At 41.4% G+C, this 13726-nt stretch overlaps 1 protein-coding gene across 1 annotated transcript; it reads left to right on the top strand.

Annotated features, from left to right (window-relative positions):
* The first annotated feature begins 2324 nt into the window (after window positions 1-2324).
* Window positions 2325-13370, top strand: CMTM3 (CKLF-like MARVEL transmembrane domain containing 3). The gene is made up of 8 exons (XM_010006239.1): window positions 2325-2463; window positions 3383-3548; window positions 4202-4343; window positions 5292-5333; window positions 8314-8469; window positions 10342-10437; window positions 11600-11717; window positions 13342-13370. Exons 1-8 carry the CDS (start codon window positions 2325-2327, stop codon window positions 13368-13370), a joined length of 888 nt encoding a protein of 295 aa, XP_010004541.1.
* The last annotated feature ends 356 nt before the right edge of the window (window positions 13371-13726 follow it).

Raw genomic sequence — 13726 nt, 5'->3', positions numbered from 1 at the left:
CCGGGGCAGAGCTCCTGGACGGGCCGGGGGCTCCGGGTCTGTCCCCCCGAACCGTGCCGGTTGCCTCCAGAGCCCGGGGCGCTGTGAACGGGGCGGGCTCAGCCCGTTTGTGGGCGGAACAGACCCCTCGGGGCGGCTGTGCTGCCGCAGCGCGGGGCGAGGGCAGCACCCTCCGGGGTGGGGCAGCTCCAGCTTCAGGCACAGCACCTCAGGAAACCCAAATAACTGCCTCGTTAAGCTTCCAGCGCCTTAGACATGTCCCCCTTTAACAGGAGCCCCTTTTCAGTTTAAAATGGCTTTGGTTTCATTGTAGCCTCTCTGCAGTATGAATCCAGTGACCAGGACTGCTGAGATTCGCAGCATCTCCCGGTGCCACGGGGGAGGCACATTTTGCAGGAGAGCATGTCCTCAGGATGTCAGGAACGACCTGACTCACTAACCTGTGATGTGTGGCACTATATAGGGCAGCACGGTCTGTCAACTTTTGTCATTGTACTTGTAAAAGCTTAAAGCCTGGCAGCTGAGCAGCACCCACCTGGTAAGGAAAGATAGAACTGAAGGCCATGGGTAGTGGCCATTTCACAATCAAACGTTAGTTTTTAAGAGGAAGTCAGTGGACTGAAATTACACTTTCAATATCATTTATACTAGAAATAATGAGAAAATTAAACACTAAGTTCTCTGTAGTTTTAGCTGGAGTTTTGACTCAACTACCAGGGCAGCCCAAACTAGTAGTCAAGTAGGCAGAGTGCTGCTTAGCTGAGTAAGGTGCCTCTGGCCATACACTGTGCTAGCTCAGAGAAGGAAACAAAACTGAGGCAAGAGAAAGGGAAGGAATGGGCAGAAGGACACAGCACCATCAGGCTCCCTGACCAGCTGATCTCTACCACCCCTGAGTCTGTGGGGCTGTGGGCACTGCCCTGTGACAGACAGTGAGGGGAACAGCCAGGAGACATGGGGCTGGCTTTGAGGCGAAAACCCATCATTCAGATCAGGGTAACTTCTGCAGTGGGGAACGTGGGCCTTGGGCTGGACAGCAGCAGGCCACGGGCTGTATCAGCTCCACCAAAAATGCTGTAAAAATTCCAGGTATTTCCCACCAGTCTTACAGCATCTGTAGTTTACAAAAACACACATTTAGAAGAAACCAAAGCCCAACTAATTTTGCTCCTTTGGTACATGGTTTTGTGACATACTATAACATATACTGGAATTTCCTATACAAGCTTACAGCCAGTAAATTATGACTTGCAGAGAGCTTGGCTTTTTAACATCTCTGAATGATTACATATTTGAGGAATATTATTTTGGTTATGGAATCAGACTCGCCCCTTTTGTTGTCATAGAGCAGTACTCATTATGCCTCCTTGGAGTAATAAAAACTGCTCTGTCTTGACAAAACAGGGTGTTTTTTTTCCTTTTTAAGGCCACTTGGGGCATCCTGAGGCTTTGGCTGGCTGAAAGCAGCTCTAAAATCCCATCTGCTGAAGCTGCAGCAAAACTTTCTGTGTGCTCCTTGCAACCAGCCCATGTGCTTAGGATGTCGTTTCCAGGCAGAGAGAAGGCAGCAGTAGTTTCCTTCCATTTCTCTCAGCTTTGCCAGAATAAATCCTTGAACACAACACAGGTCCCAGAATAAATCCAGTCTGTATACAATTAGAGAAATGTGGTGCCAAATAATTGAAGATGATTCCAAGTTGAATCTATCAAAGTTTAAGTCTGTGTTTCATCTTTAACTTTGTATTTCTTGTCTTGGATGTTTGATTTTTCCTTTTTGACACAGTACAGTAATAATATAGGGTGGGGTTTGGTTCTGCATAAATATATGTAAAATTCATAGCATACAGTTTTTGAATGATGTCTTTTGTTCAGAAACAAAATGGGGTTCTCATTGTTACTGAATACCTCTGTAACATTATTCCACAGTCATGATAAATGAGCTTTATTTCTCTGTCTCTAAAGTCATGCAAATACTGGCATCTCTGCAGGTACATCAGAAGTTCTCTGTTCAGCTGCAGGAAATGCCAAGTCAGTTTTTTCAACATTCAAAAAGCAAACCACCGTACACTGAAAAATATATCACCACCAAAGCAAAGCAGGAACTTGCAAATGTATCTTGGCTGGGCTAGATGCCTATACTTCTCTTTTCCAGTCTGTGGCAGAAAGGGAACTGGAGTTGGCTTCAGCAAATTCCCTCAGCCCGGTGACTGTGCTGGTTGTGTACTTGGTGGAAGTAACCTCATTAAAAAGGCTTGTTTTGCCCAGTAGCAGTGGCTGGCAAATGATCAGTTCAGCTGTCATGGACTCAGGCTTTGTAAATGAAGATGACTGCCACATTCCCCCAGCCTGTTCCCTCACCTGCACTGCTGGAGGCAGCCGGCAGCTCTCATGCCAGGAGTGCAGCTCTGGATGTCTCAGGGAAGGTTTTCCAGGCAGTGGGAGCATGGGAGCTCAGCACTGCTGGTGAGGAGAGCTGTGCTCACATGGAAGGAAACTGCTAGAGCTGCTTTTTAAAAGTAACATTTACACACATGAAGTGAGTATGGGTCTTCATGACGTTCAGGTCTAATTTTCATGTTGGCATCTAAACTGCTCTGTGAGCTGTCAGGTCTGGGCATTCCAGTCCTCCCTCCAGAACAAGTTAGGCTGGTGATGAAGCTGATTGCTGCTAGAAGCGTCATTATAATCTCAAATTTAACTCAGAGAAGGAAGTCATCCCCCCACTCCTTCTCCTTTTGATCTTTCTGCCTTATTCATTTTTATTTCACCTGGGATAGCTACGTAGTCACAAAGAAGCAGTAACAAGTATATGTATAAGGTTTGCAGTCTCTCCTGATCCTATTTATTTTCACTGTCTTGCTTCTCCACTTTCTATCACCATTCTTCATCTGCCAGGTTCATTTTGTTTTCTCCATTGTCTTCCCATGCCATTATTTCTTCTGTGTATTTTAACACTCTTCTTGTCTTAAGCTACTTACTTTTCCTAAATACTCAAGTTGTTATCTTGAAGGTCAGCAACTCATCCATGCTCTTTTCTCCTCTCAAGAGATGCATTTTTCCATTCCCTCTGACGTGTGTTGTAACCATTTAACAGCCATTCTCATACTTGCCACCAAAATGTGTCCCAGCAAAATCCACATTTACACATTCTGCTGCCCATCCCATCAATTTCAGTCAAGCTTCTGTGACTACTTTAAATGGCATCTCCTTAGTCCCCCAAAGCCAGTATGTGGTGGCACTACAATGTTTTAAAATAAAAATATAGTAAGAATATGTGAAGTTGTCCTGTATAAGGTGCAGTCACCTCTGTGGTGGCATGAAGGATGTAGACATCATTGTGCTTGTTTTCCTTGTCTTTCCTGTCTTTGTCCTCTCTTTTCAGTCTTCTCTGAACTGACCTTCATAACTGAAACTTCAGCTGCTCTGTGTAAAGCCTCCTTCGAAGAAGACCCCTGTGCCTTTCTCCGGGTCTGCAGCCAGAAGGCAACGCTTGTAGCTATTTCTGGGGAAACCAGTACCTTCACCTCCATAACAAGTTCAATGGAGAAGTAACTGAATAGCAGAGACCACTAAGCAATATACTTTGTCTCTGCCAATGAATAACAAAATGCTAGACTCTTTACAACTGTTTAAGCCAACCTGTTCTTTTCCGGGGAGGGGAGGGGAGGTGCGGGAGGGAACAAGCAGAGGGCACCAGGGTGTGTGTGGTAGCCTGGGTATCCTGCTGTGATCCGGCTGCTTCCTGGCACCCGCATAGTTCCCACGGGCTGCAGAGGGGCTGTTCTCCCTGCACGGGGAAGACAAACGCCTTCACGCCCTGCCATAACCTCAGCACTTCAGCTGTCCTCCTCCCTGAAGGAGCACAGTGCTGCCAACCATTGCAACTCTTTAACACCTTCAGTCGCAAGCTATATATGTCGCAAGTTATATATGGTAACACAATACCTGGCTGGTTTAAGAAGCCCAGCAACGTAGTAATAATAATTACATGGGATAAAATTACTTTTGGAGACACAATACCAAAGAAGTTCCTTTAAAAAAAGAAAAAGTAATATGTATTAGTTCTTTCTCTGTTATGTACATTCCCATTTCCACCAAAAAAAAAGGTGCTGAAGTGTCAAGACTTGTTGGGGTTTTTTTGCCAGGATTTTTTATTTAAAAAGACTATGAGAGGATCCTGCTCTGTTCTTTGCTGCACTAGAGCTTTCTGCCTCCAAATACTCTGCCACGCTGAAGCTGGCAACAATCACACTAACCTTTCAGCAGCAGTGCAGGAACTGCTTGGACTCCTAGCTGCTATCAGTGCTGAGGATGTAATCCCAAAGGAAGAAGAAACCCCCTGGGTACAAACGGATAAAACACTTTTTTCTTTTTTTCTTCTTCCTGAAGCAGCCATGCTTCCTGAGTCTGAAAGTGCTAGAAATGAAGTTGCAACTAACTGCATCACAAACTTCCTCTCTGGCTTTTTAATTTTTTTTTTAGTTTAGACAGAGAGCTGGTAGAAGTTGCTTGATCTTTCTCTGCAATTCCTTTTAAAGATGCAGTTTCAGGAAAAAATGTGCGAAATGAGAGTGATGTACAGTGGATTGTTTGACAGTCTTTAGAGTAGTCAGGCTATGTTCTGAAGGTTGCTTTCGAATTTGTAATTTTTAGAGCAACTTCCAGTTTGCCAGATATCTTTCTCAAAGACTGGAAAACTAAGTATGTGTTCATTATTTCCGGATACAGACTGGTACATCAATGCTTGTATTGTGGGAGGAGATGGAAGTTTTTTAAATTGCCAAATTTTTATATGACATCAAATGCTTCAGTTAGTAGCACTCCAATTAAATGATCAGATAAGGTAACAAGATACCTACTCACTTTTATAATTCAGAAAATACAGTAATAGGTAATATCTAATATTGCTCCACTCTTCAGAAGGGGAAATGAGCTCTAAACAAAGAGAAGTGGGAAATATTGTCAAGCCAGCAGCCCTGTGGGCTCCTGTATCACAAAGGGCTGTCCCCAAGTTACATAATATATCTGGCATTAAAGTCCCCATCACGGCTGCAACTGTTGCCACCAGGCAGACAAACAAAACCAAAGGACAGCTGTAGCATTTAGCTGTTGCCTTACAGAGCCTTCAGGCATCTCCTTCCTTTTGTTTCTTCTGTCCTTCCTAATGTCTCCCTGCCTCCACTTCCAGCCTTGCCACAATGAAGATAGCATTTAGAAATATCAACTTTCAAACCCTCATTCTCTATTTTTATGAATGTGTTTCACATAAAATATTCTTTGCACTATTTCAGGCTCTGAATACCTCTAAAATGAGGAATTATGTTGGAGAACAGGTATCACATTTCATGTCATATTCTTTCCCTTTTACCATTATTATCAATAACCAACTGAAATCAAGAGACTTCTTGCAAATCAGGGTTGGTTTGCTTTTTAATGTGGCCTTGACATGCACTTTCCATGCACAACAATACTGACAAGTAGAGTCAGGAGTGGAGAGCTGGTAGGGGCAGAACTTCAGCCCACCACTCAAGGTGGTGGTGATGGAAAGAGTACAATCACTGGTCATCAGGGCTGAACAGGAGAATGCTGTGATCCCACTAATAACCGAGGTGTTTGGTTGAGCAAGTGGCCTGCTAACTAGATTTTAAAATGGAGTAAGACTTCTCCAGATGCCCCCAGAAAGTTGAAATGCTCAGACTGATCCTTTTGTCTCTTAAGCAACTTGCCTTGCACCCAAGCAGGAATGTGCACCACCCCAGCACACTGGAGCAGGACCCCGTTGGTGTGCTCTGGCCACATAACAAGTTTCTGTTTGCATCCTGAGCCAGGTCACAGCAAGGTCTCAATCACTGCATTTCAAATCACACAGACCTGCCCAGGGCCATCATCACTAGGGGAAAGCAGCAGGAACCTTAAGTTACACAAATTACCAAAAGGCTGATCTTAAGAGCACACAAAGGCCCTTCATTTCAGCTAACAGTTGATGCTTCTGAGAGGAAAACTTTTTACTCTGTGTAAAGGCAGAAAGAACACCAGAGTTACTGTATCAAACAGAATAGAGATCAAAGTGATCTCTACTGTGCATCATCAACTTGCATAACTGAAATTTGCCTCTCTACTGTACTAGGAGGAACTATTTAACACTGTATTGAATTCTTTCATAAACATCTACCAAGTTCATTTCAGGTCTAATGTTCTGGTATTGAAAGGGGATTGGTTGGTGGGACCTACCCTGAACACATCTCCCCTGCTTCATGATAGGAAGGAAAGAAGTTCTCTTCTAAGCAGTTTTCAAGTTATATCCACTTCAAACCATACATATCACTTTTTATCCACAGAAACAAAATACCCCATTAAGGATAAGATATATTGAATGAGTTCCCTCTGCTATAGGAAAACTATAGAAAAAAAACCTGCAAATAGGCTATGTAAGCAATAAGCAAATAACCCTAGGATAAATAACATGAAATAGGGCAAATATTGTCAGATAACAGGCCTCAGTGCAGAAGTGACCTCCATATATTATACTAGATCAGTTTCTAACAACCCAATGGAACAAGAACAATGCATAGGCATTTTAAGATAAATATAGTATCTTGCTAAACATGTCACATCCTCTCAAACTTCACCACCCAGTCCTAATGGATCAAAACAATTTACTCCAGTTATTATCATCCTGGTCAAGAACTGACTGCTTTCCAACCCTCCCATCCCAAAAAAACTCCCCCAAAAAAACAAACAAAAAAACCCCAACAAAACCAACAAACCACAACCAACCCACCCAGCCTTCAAATAAAGGCTTGTTAATTAAATTAAGAAATTATTTCAACAGGATTGAACTGCTTAGTAGCCCCTTAGACCCAAACAGGCTTTCTTGATACATGTATTTGAGGGCAGACCAACATCTCATAGGAACAATTATTAATAATTAATGATAGGAGCCTTATCTTTCAAGTACAGTAATGATTTTTTTTTTTCAGCTAGAGGTGTTTCCCAGGAACACATCGTAGCAGCAAGGCAAAAAACCCCACAGATCAAAAATTTAATGAGGCAAATGCATTGATCATCACAGTCCAAGCACTGACACTTTTCAAGAAGCCACATCTGCTTTCAGACATGCCATCTGGGGGAAAATAATACACTTATTTTTAGTATTATATGAGTGAGAATGTCAGTATCCCAATTTAGAAGTCTGAAAAATCCTTGTAACACTCAGATAGTACTGCTATGGTGACCAAAAGCATCTCTGAGCTTTGCTATGGCAGAGATTTGTCTTTAAGAGGAAAAGCTGAATAAAGCAGCTCAGGGGTGAACTAGCACATAATACGTACACTTGAAGAAATCATTTTATTCAACATGCTGGCTACTTTTTAAATTTAAATTAATTTGAAGAAAACAGCAACCAGTTACCACACAAGGCAGTGGAGACACAGGGCTGGAGCCTCTTCTTGGAGGTGACTAACTCCCAGTATATAACTTGAAAATTTTATTAAGTTACTCTGTAGTTCCCTCACCTCCCCCTTTCACATCCAAATACAGGAGCTGAATGTCCAGAAGTGTCACACAGCACTTTGGCACTGTCTAGTTTATGTGAAAAATGCATTTTCTTTAGCTATATTCCCATTGTGAAACTTTTGATTTTGAGCCATAAGCTATATTCTGAACTTGTTTTAATTGAATGGGAAAACACATGCCATTTTTATTATTTTGTAAAGTTAGGAAACATCATAGAGATAAAATAAGTCTATGTGAGTTATCTATTCTATTGCTCTCTAAAACAGTTGTCTACACTAGAAAAACAGAACTAGAGGCTTGCAGGAATCATAGAATAATTCATTCTCAGCTCTTTTCTGTCCATCAACAGCAAGTATTTTTCTTTCAAGTCTGTGAAGATTATAAACACTGGGTTACTTTGGGCTATCTGAGCAACGATTTAGATTTCAAATAAGAACTGTCACAGCTGAAAGCTTAAAGCTCTGTTTGCTTGGCAATTCTCCACTCTATTTTCAGAATTATGTTGTCAGAACTGTTTACAGTCCAGAACACATACTGACTCAGAGAGGTGCAAAACCACTGAGCTCTCTGGAAAGTCAATTTCACACACACTGAAATAGATGCCAATACTTTAGATTTATTCCATGCTAAACAAAAAAATTCATTTGGCCTAAGAAAAAAAGAGAAAGAAGGAAGCAAGATATGCCATTACCAGCAGCACTGACAGAATTATGCAAGGAGAACAAAGCTTTAAAGCTTCTCATCTGCCAGAGGCTCTGCTGTTCCATGCAAATAACTAGTGTTTTCCCTTTACTCTAGGTGCTGTCATTTATCATCTTTATCTGCTTTATTGCATCTCTAGCTGCCTCTTTCATGATGGCACCACTCCTAGAGTTTCTGCTGGCACTGTTTCTTTTTTTTGCCTATGCCTTCAAACTTAATGAGAAGTTTAAAGGATTCTACTGGCCTTTGACGGTAAGTGAAATGTACAATATAAACACATACATTTAATTGTACAGCATAACTTGAATAAAAGGGACTCTATAGGAGTTTAGGCTGACTGTTAACAACTTAACCCCTCTATTAGAAACTTGTCCATATTGCCTCTTATTCTAAAGGTCCCAAAGCAATCTTTAAGCTATTCTGCAAGTTATAGCTTTCTTGGTGGTGACACAAAGCATGGTTTCCTTAAAGCACAGAATTCATGCCTCATTCCAGGCAAATGGAATGGGGCCAGATCTTCAGAAGCAGGCAGCACCAGCCTAAGTCTGACCACTGCTGGGGTCTCCTTCATAAGTATTGTCACCCTTACAAACGGGGAAACTGAGGCATACTATACAGTAATGCATACACTTTACTAAAATGTCTTAACATTCTTAGGTTAAAGGCAGTTAGACATGGAGTCATCCTCGCATGCAAACAAACTGACAACTGCTTTTGTTAAGGGGGGAAGAAGCCCTGCAATGCTTACTTGCAGATGCTCATTCAGAACAAGGAAACCACTGGCTGGCTTTTCTTCGGGGAGTTTTTGGGTTGGCGGTGGCAGGTGACAGCTGCACACTGGCCACTGGATGGCTCTGTTGCTTCAAACATTCGTTCTAAACAGAACATTTGTCTAGCAGTACAAATAGTTTCAAAAAACGCTAATCCAATCGATCTGGATTCTCTTTCGGTACAGTCTAGCAATAGTTCATCATAGGTCCCTTCCAACCCAAACCATTCTATTCTTCTGTGACAGCGAGATCTGAATTTAAGAGCTCTTAATGAGCTCAAAACACATTAGCAAGGCCATCAGTGGATAAAATAACATTAGGGACTTTTGACTATGACAGTGTGGATGGCTTTCAGATTGTAATCTCAGTTCCACCATTTTCTATATGCACCTGATTCCAGAACTATGACAAAAAAATCACTTGTATGTTTACTATGTCCATTACCATAATATACTCTAGCCACACACTGTATCTAACTGACCTCGTCCTGACTTCAGAAGAGCCAAATTTCTTGTAGGATTTGTGTTTTGAGACAGTATCTTATTCACCCACGTGTTCCAAAAAGGCAGAAGACCTAATTGTGAACAGAGGTTAAGATCCCATTATCCCAGCTCACATGATTTACACATGCCCTGAGAATCACAGTTCTTTATTTAATACACAGTTCAGAGACACTTGGTGCTCCAGCACATCCCTGCTTGAATTGTTGGGCATATGGCCCCCACCCTGCAGAGCTACAGCCTCAGCCACAGGAGCACATATTTCAATGACAGCAAGAGGTACATTCCCTTCAGGCTAGCTGTTGGAGTTACATGTCTACATACCAAGTATAAATCATAGTTTCCAATACTATAAGCATTCAGTTTCTAAATGAGGAGTTTCTACAGACAGGCCTGCTTTTCTGTAGAAAGAAGCACACACCTGTTCCCCATGGGGACAGGTACACTCCCCTGGAGCCTTTGGAACAGCAGCAGTTCTGCTTAAAGGGCAAAGACTTTTGAAGGCCATTCAAGTGATACTTCCGTGGGAGCCCTTCCTGTGCTCCAACTTAATCATCAGAGAAAGACAGCCCTTCTCAACTTGAAGAAACTCATGTCGAAAGTAGGATTTACACCAACATCTCTAAGAGCAGAAGCTTATGCCAAGATTCCTGTCATCTTGCATTTAAAAACATTTGCCAGATGAAGAATTCACCTGCCACAAAATACTAGGCTGTTGTCACAGTCCAATGTCAGGCAGATCCAATGACGCAACAATGAAAGTTTTAATGGTCATTTCAGAAATAATTTTTAAAGGAGTTTGTGCATTGGAATTACGTGACTAATCTGAGAATGCAACATTGTTTATTTTACAGGATTTCTTGCGGTGTGTCACTGCTGCCATTATTTACTTCGCCATTTCAATTGCTGCTGTCTCAAAATATAATGACGGAGCATCTAAAGCAGCAGGAGTAAGTAGACGGGGGCTTTCCACTTAGGTATTTTGGTCAACTGTGTATGGATGTACTTAAGAAACAACTGAATGTTGACCCCATTGCAAGTAGTTGAAGCTTCTTCAATACACTGAGAATTATATTTGCCTAAAGCAAGGAAGAAATGGTCAGTTATTGAGAAAAACAGGTTTTGAATCAATTAGTATTTTTTTCATCCTTACAGTGCTGATAATGATAACTACACTACTTCAGGAAGGCACCTATTCTGCTTTTTGATTTCACCAGGTGTACAGGGAAGATAAACTTCTCTCTTCCTGCAAAGAACATCAAGATCCTTGACTGGAGGGAATAATAATAATAAAAAATAAATCAAACCTGTAACTATTAAGAATGGTCTAAATTAAGTAGTTTCAATCTCCTGACTCTACTGCTTAATTTTACTTGGATGACTTTAAACAAGCAGTGTCATTTTACCCTCCAGTGTATGGCCTGCCCAGGAGAGAGCCTTCAGCAGCAGCATTTTGCGTTTAGAAATAAGATACAGCCTTTCCATCTGCAACTTGACCCTATAGCCATCAATAATGTATGCAACATAAATAAGATTTGCATAGTGATTTAAAAAGATAGGGAAGAACAAAACCCAGTAGTGCTAGCCAGCAACCCTTACCAAGCCATCCCAAGGCATATGCAATTTCAAAACTATCTTGTTTTAATCTTTGTCACTTGGTTTGGACATGGACCAATGCAACACAGCATTTACCCTCACTTCTGAGACTGAAAAGCAGCCTATTCTTGCTACACTGCTGCTTCTTTAACACTAAAGAGGTAACTAGAATAATTTTATCTCAAGCTACTTCACTCTGCAATAGAGATGTCTCCTTGCAAAACAGTAAAAAAGGCATTTTCAGAGAAATCAAGGTGATTTCTTGTTGGCAAAGAGATGCCCTGGGATGGTGGAGGTGCAGGTTATGTTCTCCTGGAACTCCCAGCACAGGACAGAGCTAAAGCTCAGAATGTGCCCAGAGCGAGAGAGCAATGTGGCCTTCTTAGGAAGGAACAAGAAAAAAAAAATTCAAACCCAAGTTTTCTGTTAGAATTTTTCTTGTGTCAGTTAGGGTTACTTTGGTTGGTCACTGATAGATATGAACTGTTGTTAAACAGTGTTGTTTTGCCATTTTAGGTGTTTGGATTTATAGCCACGATAGTCTACGCCATTGATTTCTACATAACCTTCAATGAGCTGGTTACTTTCCTCAAGCAAGGCAGTTCTGATTCCCCTCAAGGGCACAAGTCAGAAGGTAGGTAGAATTCCCCACTTCAGTTATATGAGCATGTAACATGAGATTTTATTCTCTGTTTCACCCTTTACAGGGGAGGCAAGAACAGTCGCTTAGTAATAACAGTTTCTGTTCTTGGCTACCTTGGTTTTAAATGCCACAACAATGCTGAATTATGAAGCTGCTTAGTCTTAATACAAGAACCGGAATTTCAATGATTTATAAAGATAACTAGCAAGCCAGGAATGAGAAGTTTCTCAGAGTGTTCTGCCATCTAACTTAGAAAGGTTCCAAATACAACTATAGAAGTTATTGTGCAGCACAGACTTTTTGCTCCCATCAAGAAGTCTTATATTAAAAATAAACAAGCATCTATCTTTTTCCAATAGCATTATTCTCTTCATCATGTCTATCATCATTACCTCTTATTCTGATTCAAGCTTTGACCATCTGTAGACAAACAGTCTTGAAATCCAATCCATACAGCATAAAATTAACAAGATTGTTACCAAATTTCTAATATAAAGGGGTACAGTCTACCTCAAATCAGACCCACTTAGACAAAGATAAAATGAGAGACCTGCTTTTTGGAGGTGAAACGCACTTCAAGTCAGGACATGAGTAGCTATTTTGCAGTACCCAGGAGCCCAAATCAGGCATCATGCCCCTGTGATACTACTCTTTGCACCCATGCATATGAAAAAGATTGTTAAAAACATAAATCCCAAAACCTCAAAAAAAACAAACAACCCACACAGAAACAAAATCCCCAAAAACCCTCAAAAACAAACACCCAAGATGTGTACAGAATCCTAGAAAATATATAAAAAGGCTGACACACTTTTCTAGGTATTTTTGTAGACAATGTTTTTCAAGCTTTAGATCAAAAAAAAAAGAGACAGAGGACTTAAAGGAACCGATCATAGAAAGCTGAGTCACTGAAAACTGTTTATCCTCACAAACTGACCTCAAGAAGAAGATCAGGTGACGAAGGTATGAAATTAGGCTAAAGATTAGATCTCATTTCCCTGGAGATGGAGAGAGAAATATATGAACTTACAAATATGCAGTCACACAGCTTTGTGTTGATGATCTGACCATGCAAAATGGGCTCTGCCCTGCAGCAGTGTTTCTCCAGCACCAAACTCATGTTCACATTGGGGCTTTCAACTGCTCAGGCCAGAAATCCTTTGCCTCCTTGCAAGCTGAGTCTCATGCTTGAGCAGAATGCACCTCTGTAGGCCTCTTGGGATTTGTCTTAAAGCTTCTGGTTTTCAGATACGTTTAACTGGCAGCACGTAACCCTGACCCACAGCAAACGGCAATATTCTCGCAGAGGAAGCGTCTCTTCAGCAGACTTCCTCTTGGTGGTCATGCTAACAGTATCATCTCTGCAGCCTTCATTTGAACTGTTATCTGTTGTAGTGGTCTAGGTGCCTCTTGGCAGCGTTTCTCAAGTCCTTTGAAACACCATTTAAAACTCTATCGTGTTAAAACTTTTATTTTACAAGGCTTTTCCTAAATTTGCCACATCCTTTGAAGCAGACACCTGCTGAAGAGCAGCATCTCTCTCCAGCAAGAGCTAAAGCTGTCATGGAGATTTCCAGTTTTCATTTTCACTGTTGTTCCTCATTTTACATTCCAGATGAGGACTCCAATTCTGACTCAGACTGAAGAACCAAACACCAACCAAGCATGAAGGGAAGATGATCAAGCACCTTCCTCTTTGCTGAATACACTGTCAATTGAAATATCTCCCTTATTCAGCCTCGGTATCCTCTTTCCACCTGTTTATGGAATCATCAAAGCACAAACATGGCAGTGATGTGGGAAAGTAGACTATTCCCAATGCCATTAGACACTCCTTCAGAACAGTAGTTCAACCTGCCATAGACATCTGTATCCAAACACCATATCTCAATTCTCCATTACCCCTCCTTACTCAGCACTACAATGTACTGAGTAAATGGGAACACAGCATTTTAAGCATAGAAGTGGAGCTTTTAATATGCTTTCTCAGTTCCAAATAT

This window comes from Chaetura pelagica, unplaced genomic scaffold, assembly GCF_000747805.2.
Source record: "Chaetura pelagica isolate M959 unplaced genomic scaffold, ChaPel_1.0 scaffold139, whole genome shotgun sequence".
Taxonomy (NCBI): Eukaryota; Metazoa; Chordata; class Aves; order Apodiformes; family Apodidae; genus Chaetura; species Chaetura pelagica.
Note: the sequence above shows the minus strand (reverse complement) of the source record. Positions and strands in the feature narration are given on the sequence as shown.